Raw genomic sequence first — 9,448 nt, forward strand, 5'->3', positions numbered from 1 at the left:
ACCTCCTCTGGTCCTGAGACAGTTCCCAACCTCCCTCCCACCCAGTTTATGATGGTTTCCTCATGGAAATCCAGGGCGCTTCCCCCCCGCTGGTTTTAGGCGCTGCTGTGAGCCCCCTGCAATTCAGAAGCAGCTCATGGTCAAAACCAGTTAGAGACAGTTCATCATCAACAGCGGAGCTCCAGGGCACCCCAAATAAGGGGGGGGAAACAACCCTGCCCACCCTTCCCCTTCCCAAAGCCCCTCCCTCACCACAGGGACAAGACAAAGACACAAAAGCAGCAGGACATCCCCTCCCTGAGCCCACAGGTGTGGGTGCCAGGCAACTGGGACTAGCAGCACAGCACTGCTGGAACCCAGCTGTGCCCAGGGCGCAGGGCCCAGCCAAAGTCTCTGCAGGGGGCCGCAAGGCGCAGGCCCTTTTCTCTGGGGAGGGGGTGCAAGAGAACACAGCAGGGGCCTCTGTGGGACAAGTCCAGGGGCACACAGGCAAGGGGTTGCCGGGAATCCACACTCAGAAGGGGACTTGGAGCCAGCCAGGCAGGTACAGGCGAGGGACAGTCACAAAAGCAGAGTGGGGCTGGGGGCTGGGGGAGAGTCTTCAGGTGGCTTGGCCGAGGGTGCAGAACCAGCCTGCGAAGTGGCTCAGCACAGCTGTGCCACTGGGTCCTCGCCAAACCTGACTTCATTTGGGACGTTGGCACGTGGGCTTCGAAGGCTCGAAGGCACGGCCCTCCACCTTCCGTCGGCTGTCCCTTGGGTGCCTACAAAGGACCGGACAGAGCGCTGTGCAGCCGCTGGTCATAGCTCTCCAGCCAGGCGCGCAGCTCGGAGACCTGGTAGCCGTCGGGGCCGCGGCCGCCCTGGTACAGGATGATGCCGCTCTGGACGACATAGAGGCGCTCGAAGTAGGCGCCGTAGGCTGCGCTGCTGGAGTTGGTCATGGTGTCCAGGACCAGGGCGCAGCCCGGCACACTCTGCTGCAGGACCCGCGCGGCACTGCCCCTGTCTTCCAGGCTCCGGTGCTGCGGGATGATGTAGGGGGTGTCCGTGGTGACCCAGCCGTCGGAGGGGTGCGCTTCCTCTATGTAGATGATGAGGAAGTCCACGTCGCGCTGGTACTTGGTGACCAGGCGCCGGAAGGCGCTCATTCGCGCCATGAACGGTGGTCAGGTGCAGCTGCCGAAATTGAGCACGAGCGGGCGGTTGCCTCGCGCGAAATCGAGGATGTGCCGGTGCTGGAAGCTGTCGGGCAGGACCACCTGGGAGTTGGGCGCCGGCCCGCCCTCGTAGGCTTGTTTGAAGAAGTCTAACTTCTGGCCGTGCCACACCGCCTTCAGCGACGCCAGGGTGCACAGGCGGTTGTCGTCGGACACGCAGATGGGCGGGTCGTCGGGGGGCACCTCCTCCCCGTCGCTGTTGAGCTCGACTTCAGTTTCGGGCTGACCCCGGCGCCTGCGGCCCAGAAAATGCTTGCGGATGCACAGGAAGTCGAGCAACCAGAGCATGAAGGCCGTGCAGAGGAAGCGCGGGAAGAGCGTGAGGCACGAGGCCGTCTGGGCGCAGAGCCTCAGGGCGTGAAGCAGCAGGGAGCGGAGCATGGTGACCGTGGCCCCCCAAGCCCCCTGGGACCCCTCGTCGTCTCCCCCCAACAACGGCTGGGCGGCCTGGCCCGGCATCTGGCTGAAGCTGTGCAGGGAGCTCGATTTATAGCCGAGGCTTCACTTGGCGGGAGACTCCACCTCCGGCCGGGCCCGCCCCCTTGCAACTTGAGCCCAGAGGGATGCCCCGGCCGCGCGGCCGCAGCCTCAGAAATCCCGGGCCCGGGGCGGGCGCCGGCGGCGGGAGGGCGGGGCGGCCGGCGGGGCCCGGGTGCAGAGCGAGCTCTCCCGGACGGGGGACCCCGGCCGGCGCTGCCCCCCGGGACGGCGAGCGGAACCGGGGGCCCGGGCGTCCGCCGCGGAGGTCCTCCGGCGAGCGCGAGCGCGGGCGCGGCTGTGGTCCCGCCGCCCGGCCCCGGCCCGCGCCCCGCGCGCCGCGCACCTGAGCCGAGCTCTCCGGCGCTCGCCGAGCCGCGCCGGAGCTTCGGTTCGCTTCCCGCGCGCCGCCGCCGCCAACGCCGCCCCCGCCGCTGCTGCTCGTGCGGGTCCGCTGCCCAGGTGCCGCCGGAGCCCGGGTCCGCGGCCGCCGCTCCGCCGGCCCCGGCTCCCGCCCCGCCGGAGACGCGGCCCCGCGCGGAGGCAACTTTGGGTCCCCGCCGCCTTCCCCGTTCGCCCGCGGGCTCCGCTCGCCTGCCGGAGCCCGCTCGCCCGCTCGTCTCCCGCGCGCGCTCACACTCGCGTCTCGCACACGGCCGCCCCCCGCACGGCCCCGCCACGCACACGGCGCTCCGCGCTCCCCGCCGTTGCCCGAGGCTGCCGCGCGCCGCCCTAGGCGCGCCCGCCCCGTCCCATCCCGCTCGTGCCCAGCGCCGTTGTTCTGGGGTCAGCGGCCTGGGGCCCGGCGGGCGGCGCGGAGGGCAGGGCCCGCGGGCGGGTGAGCGCCGGGCGCGGCGGACGGGAGGGCTGGGGAGAGCAGCGCCGTCCCTGCGCCCGGCCCACCCCGGAGCGCGGCGGGCGCGGGGCGCGGCGGGCGCGGGGCGCGGGGCGCGGGGCACCGGCGCGGGGCGGCGGCGGCCCGGGCGGCTCTCCCACTAGGGGTAGCTGTTGCCCGAACGCCGGAGCGCTCCCCTCTCGCCGCTCGCCTCGGCCGGCGCCACCCCGGCCGCCGGGCGCACCCGTCCCGTGCGTCCCCGGACGTTGCTCTCTGCCCCGGGAACGTCGAGACGGGAGCGCCCGAGCTGAGCCGCCTTCGCGGACCGCGGGCGCTGCGGCTGGACTCGTCGCGGAGGCGCCCGGGCGCGGAAAGGGCGTACTCTGCACCGGGAACGAGGCTTCGGGGGTGCGGGCGACCCCCGACCCCGTGGGGGCCGTGCCGCCCGGTCCTGCTGAGAGCTCCGGCGCGGGACCCGCGGCTCGGTCTCAGGGGCGGCAGGGAGGGGACGTGCCTTGACCCGTGGTCCCCAAAGCCGGGAGCCAGTCCCTCTTCGGCTCGGTCCTGCTTGCGCCCGGTCGCGAGCGATTTGCACCCCGTCTGGGGAGTCTAGGCGCCGGGACGTCCTCGCAGGCGGGGGGACTCGTCCGGGGTGGCGGCGGCTGAGCCCGAGTCCGCGGCCACCGCCGCCCGCGCCGCGCGCGCCGCCCGACCCGGGACCGGCCGCCCAACTTCTTCCCGGGACCGAGACCTCGCGCGCGCCCCGGCCGCGGTGGGAGCCCCGGACCCAGAGGGCGCCGAGGGAACCGGTCCCGAGGAGTGAGCCTCGGGCGCCGCGCCTCCAGCGGGACCGGCGACGCGGACGCAGGTGCGGAGGTCCTCCCGCGGGCTGCCCGGCTCGGCGGGGCTCGGCGCGTGGCTCCGCGGGACGCGGCCGCGGGGGGCGGGCGGCGCGGGAGGCAGCCGGTCTCCTTGCTCCCGCCGGGCGGTTTCTCCGCGGCCCGGGGCAGGGGCGTTGGGGGCTGCACAGCCCAGGCTCTTCCCCCCCAGAGGGGGCCCCTCTCGTCTCCCGCTTCTCAGAGCAGGTGCTGGGCCCCTCACCGCCCTGGCCGGGGGCTTCCAGGTAGGTTAGTGACCTCTCCCCGAGCCGCACCCGGCTGGGGCTGCAGAGCGGGGTGGGGGTGGGGGTGGTGGGGGGTGGGGGTGGGGGTGGGGTGCTGTCCCGTGTGTGCTCACCTTTCCACGGGGCACCTCTGCGGTAGCAAATTTGTTTCCTCTCCTATTTGGGGGGGCGGGGGCGGGGCCGGGGTACAGGGACGGAAGGCGGCTCAGGAGTCCCTGGAGAGGGTTGGGGGCTTGGGGTTGCTGCCTCCTGGGCAAGGGCAAGAGGAGTCCCACCCTCTGTTGGACAAACTCTCAAGTCCTGATTGCTTGATTCCGAGGGTGCCAGTCAAGGACCTGTGTCCCGGCCCCGCCCCTCCGCAAGAGCTGGGCAGGGCCATGGGCAGTCCCTCTCCTCTCCCCCTCGCACACCTCTTTCCACGTTTAGCCTCGGAAAATGAAAAGCCACCTTGCGCTGGGAGGGCCTTGGCCAGGTGCCGCCTGGGACCTGGTGGCGGTGGTCACGGTGTGTGCGCCGGCGGAGTGGTCTAGGGCAGATGGAAGACTGGCCTGTCTAGACCCCTTTGTGGGTGCGCCCAGTTGTGCCCGGCGGGCAGCCTCCGGCACACACCCCCCAGCCCCAGGGAGGCTCAGGGGAGCAGCATCCTAGGGCTGTCAGCTGCTCTGGGGGACCCGCTTGCTCCCTGAGCTGACAGGTTCCACCCACACCTGGATTTCAGAACATTGGACAAGGCACTCGGGCCCACCTGGCTCCCACAGCCCCTTGCGCAGGTGAGGACAGATCCAGGGGGTCCTGGCCTTTGGCCTTTGGGACACAGATCTTAGCTTGGTGACTTTCTACAGTGCTTAACGCCCCCCCCCTTCCCCGCTGCTCCTCCCGCCCTCTCCTCTCCCCAAACCCTCTTTCCTCCCCAAGCAACCCCTGCCCCTCCCTGCCCCCAGCCCAGGGCAGCACCCTAGCTCGCCTTAGAACTGGCCCTTTCTACCAGCTGCCCATCTGCCCTCACCTGTCCTAAGGGTCAGCAGTGAGAGTCTTGGCCCAAGGCCAAGACCTCCCTGGGACTTGGGGGTCACCAGGCATTTTGCAGAGGCGGGGCCTCAGTGGCCTGGCAGGCTTTGCCCTGGGGACCGGTGTTGGAGCAGGGGCTGATCCCCAGGGCTCTGGGCCTGGCTCAGCTGCCCCCACTCCTGACCGCTCTCTCGTGGCTCCAGCAGGGGGCGGGCAGGGGAAAGTGGAGGAGGGACAAGCGGAACTGGGTCCCTTTGGGGTCCAGGAGCAACTTGGCAAGGAGCTGGGGCCAAGGGAGTGCTGGGCTTGGGGTGGCCTCCCTGCTTTCCAGACTGTCCTCATGGGGGCCATCTCCTTGTGAAAGGGAGGGCTTGGTGGGTGCCCAGACCCTGACCCCTCCCCACATTGCCTCGTGGGGGGCTTGGTGGATGGGTGTGCGGTGGGTGCAGCCATGGTCTCCCTCCTGGTAGAGGGACTCCCGGTGCCCAGAGAGGTTGGTGCTGAGACTCCTTGGGGCAGGAGGGCCTCCTGAGGCTTCTGGGAGGAGGTGGACTGGCCTGAGCTACAGGTGTGCGCTGGCTGTGCCCTTGCCCTGCCTCGTCGCGACCTGGCTGCCCCGGCTTCAGCCCCTCTTGGTCACTGACCCTCTCCTGCCCTCTCCCTCCATTGGCCTCTTGATGCTCTGGGCATTCCCAGGCTCTGTCCTGCCTCTGAGCCGCCACACATGCTGTTCCCTCAGCCGTTCTCCCTCCCCTGGAGGCTCTCATTCTCCTTCACCACCTTCGCCTCCACCTGGGCCCAGCCCGCCTGGTCCCCCAGAGGGAGCTGGGCTTCCCTCCGCGCCCCCCACGGCCCCCATGCCCCCTGCCTTCAGCCTTCCTCCGAGTCCAAAGCCTCAGCCAGGGTGGGTTTCACCATCTCTCTCTCTCTTTCTTTCTTTCTTTCTTTCTTTCTTTCTTTCTTTCTTTCTTTCTTTCTTTCTTTCTTTCTTTCTTTCTTTCTTTCTTTCCTTCCTTCCTTCCTTCCTTCCTTCCTTCCTTCCTTCCTTCCTTCCTTCCTTCCTTCCTTCCTTCCTTCCTTCCTTCCTTCCTTCCTTCCTTCCTCCTGCCTTCCTTCCTTCCCTCCTTCCCTCCTTCCCTCCTTCCCTCCTTCCCTCCTTCCCTCCTTCCCTCCTTCCTTCCTTCCTTCCTTCCTTCCTTCCTTCCTTTTTTAAATATGTCTTTATTGATTTCAGAGACAGGAAGGGAGAGGGAGAGATAGAAACATCACTGATGAGAGAGTCACTGATGGGCTGCCTCCTGCACGCCCCCTGCTGGAGACTGAGCCCACAACCCGCGCCTGTGCCCTGACCAGAATTGAACCGCGGTCTCCTGGTCCATGGGTGGACGCTCAACCGCTGAGCCACGCCGGCCAGGCCACCGCTGGTTTCTGTGTCTGCTGGCCGGCTGGGTCCTCTGCAGCGACTGCCCTGAACCTGGCACCCGGAGAAGCTCAATAAACTTGTGAAATGAGTGAACGAGTGCAGTGTGGACTTACTGAAAACGCGTTTCAGGAGCGATTCAAGATATTTCACTCGGCCCTTTTGCGCACCGGCAGCAGTGAGTGAGGTAGGGCGTGGGGGCAGCCAGGGCCCAGCTAGCTCTTACAGACTTGCGGCCATGGGAAGTCCCCTCGGGGCCACTCTGTTTCCCGTCTTGGGTAAGCAGGTCCTCCCTGGGTGCCTGGCCAGCCCAGCAGGTGCGCATACTTCTCTTTGGCTCCAAGAATGATTTCTTCTTTCCAAACTTCCACTTCTCCGGGCTCTGCGCAGGTGGACACCCTGCAGGGGGCGGTGGCGGCTCAGCGCTCAGTGCTCTGGTCTTAGAAATGTTCTCAAGGCAGCAGGTCTCAGTCCCTCTTCAGGCCCCAGCCCAGCACCCTCCACTGGTGTGAGGCAGGAGTGGGGCAGACAGTGGGGCTCTGGGCTGGTTGGGGAGCCTGGGAGGCAGGGCAGAAGAGCTTGTTGGGGCCTCAGGGCCCGGATGGAGCCAGGGTGTTTGAGCAGCATTCGGGGCTGGAGGAGGCCTGGGGCTCCCGGCCAAGGGGAAGAGCCGGCCTGGGAGGTGATACCCTGGGAACCTGCCATGTGACCTGGGCATGTCCCATCCCTTCCCCTGGCCTCTTCTGCATTGTGCTTTCCAATGCCTTCCCTGTGCTGTCTCCAAGCTCCAGAGGGTTCTAGGAAGTCCTGTAGGCTCTGCCCTGCCCCTCTGTGCTGCTGTGGGGCTGGTGAGACCCCACGTGAGGATGGAAGGCGCCCTGGCCTCCTGGTTTCATGGCTTCCAACACCATCATTCCCCTGCCCATTCCTGCCGCAGCTCTGGGGTCTTCACTACGTGGACTGCTCCCACTCCTCAGACCCAGCCTGGGTTCTGACGGGTTCCTGCCCTGAGTGCAGACACATGGAGCATCCACCAGGGCTCCTGGTGCCCAGGCAGGCCCCTCTGGGATGGGCTGTGCCTCCCCAAGGCCCTGGATGGGAGGCTGCCCGGGACACACGGGGCGTTGGGGTGCTGAGCCATGTGTGTGCAGGACGGACCCTTCTCTGAACCCTGGGGCTGGCTGGAGGGCCACCTTTAGGGCAATCTGTCCTGTCCATCTCCTACCCTCTCTGGGAAAAGGTGGGGTACAACCAGCGGGCAGACAGGCACTCCAAGCCCCTTTGTTTCTCTGAGCTTCCAATTCCTCAGCTGAGAGGCGAGCACGGCATCGTGAGCGTGTGTTCACTACGCGATGCAGGGCCACGCCAGGTGTGCACGTAGGTGTGTCTCCTTCTTTACACGCAGTGATGCTCCACTTTCTGCTCCCTGGAGGAAGCCGTGGGCCACCAGGAGGTACCACAGTGAGAAGAAAAAGGGCCCACGTCCCACTGGGGACACAGCACAGCCGTGACCTCCAGGCTATGTGTGAGTTAAATGAGAGGAGGCTCGTGGCTGTCAGGAGAGAGCTCAGAAGGACAGGGACTCTCAGAGGACCCAGGCCTGTGAAGAGGTGACCGGGTGGGCTGCTGCTGAGGCTTTCCTGCAGCCCTGGGCTGCTCGAGGGCAGGAGCGTCCTCCTGAATCATCGGTCCTTTTGCCACGGCCCCCCTCTCCAACCCTGGTCCATATGAGCTCCCAGAGGGGTCCTGGGCACCCAGAGGGGGTCAGCCAGGTCATCTGGCAGGGTGCTGGGAGGGGCAGGTGCGCTCACGGAGACAGCGCTCTGGGCCTTCCCTGTGGCTCCTGCACGAAGGCTCCACCTTCCACAGGACCTTCTGGAGCAGGTGGGGACATGAAGGGCAGGAAAGGCTGTGGCTCTGGGTGTCACGGCAGAAGCACAGCTCCGCCCTGCTCCTCACTGTGCCATGGCCAAGCTGTGTGATCTCGGGCAAGTTACACGAACTCTCTGTGCCGCCACCTGAGAAACTCACCTGATGGAGGTTACACTCACCTGATGGAGGTTATTGTCATAACAAGCTCGGTCATGCACACACTGCCCCTGGAGTGGAGTCCAGGGCTTGGAAGTGCTGTGTAGTTAGTAGCGACAGCCGGCACAAGCTCCCCAAACACCAGGTACAGTGAGTGAGTGTCACCCTGCTCTCGGGCACTTCAGGAGCTTGTGTCCAGACACCTACTAGCTCAGTCCACTCCTTGCCCACGAAAGGTCCTGCTGGGGTCCTGCTGGGTCACCAAGCTGGGGGCTTCCTCGTTACAGCGGCCCATCTCAGGGAAGCCTCCTGGTCCCCAGGCACCTCTCCGAGCCCAATAATTGTGCTTGGTTTAGGTTTGCACATGGCAGACACTCAACCCAAAGTAACTTAAACGAAGAGGGAATTTACTGGTTATAGTCAGGGGCAAGTCCAGGAAGAGCCACACCATCCGGCCCGGCTGCATCCAGCAGCTCAAAGGATGCTGCCAAGGCCCTGCCTCTCTGGGCTCTGCCCAGGTTGGTTCTCAGGTGGCTCTCCCTGCATGTGGACAAGGTGGCCCCAGAGCCCCAAGAAATGGCAGAACACTCACCTGACAGGGCCTGTGTCTGCTCACCTCTTGTCCCATTGGCTCAGGGCTTGTGGGTGAGCGCCCATGCGGGAGCGAGGGTCCTGTGGAGCTGTGCAGTTACCTGCTCAGGTAATTACCTCCACATCCCCCCCCCGCCCCTCCCTTCCTCTCCCTTCTCCTTACTCGGCCGGCCGCCCCTGTGCCCAGGGCCGAGCTCCCCGGTGGCACCGCGGGCTAGAGGATGCTCACCATGGTGCCAGTGCCCTTCAAGGTAAAAGACTTCTGTGACCATCAAGGGCCCACCTGTCACTCAGAGGGGGATGGAGACAGCATGGAGCCTGCCCCGGGCACCTCCTCTGGCAGGTGGGCTCAGGAACCTGCTGCCAGCGACCAGGCGGGACAGCCAGTGAGATCTTCTGAGGTCGAGACTGGACGTCTGGACATGTCCCAAGCACTCCCTGTCCTAGGATGGAGAGTCACCTCCTTGAGACCAAGCATGGGACCCATTGCTGGGGCCATGCCCTCTCTGATGGGCAGCCCCGGGCTCCGGTCTGGCCTGCGGTGGCCTTAGAGGGATTCTCGGGGCACCTCTGTCCTCAAGAAGGGCTCTTTGGAGAGGAAAACAGAACACATTTCAACACCTCCAGATTCTGAAAATGGATTTCTCCCAGGGAAACAGAGACTCGGAGCATGTTCTCTTCGTTGAGAGAGCGCCAGGAATGGGGGGGATGGGGGAGGGGAGAGAGGCCTCAGCAAGGAGGAGCAG

At 66.3% G+C, this 9,448-nt stretch overlaps 1 protein-coding gene across 1 annotated transcript; it reads right to left on the reverse strand.

The window, feature by feature from the left end:
* Positions 1–239: 239 nt before the first annotated feature.
* Positions 240–1,679, reverse strand: DIO3 (iodothyronine deiodinase 3). The gene has a single exon (XM_016212212.2). The coding sequence runs from the start codon at positions 1,677–1,679 to the stop codon at positions 765–767; it is 915 nt and encodes a 304-aa protein (XP_016067698.1). The 3' UTR covers positions 240–764.
* Positions 1,680–9,448: the final 7,769 nt, after the last annotated feature.

This window comes from Miniopterus natalensis, chromosome 1 (assembly GCF_054644295.1).
Source record: "Miniopterus natalensis isolate mMinNat1 chromosome 1, mMinNat1.hap1, whole genome shotgun sequence".
Classification (NCBI taxonomy): Eukaryota; Metazoa; Chordata; class Mammalia; order Chiroptera; family Miniopteridae; genus Miniopterus; species Miniopterus natalensis.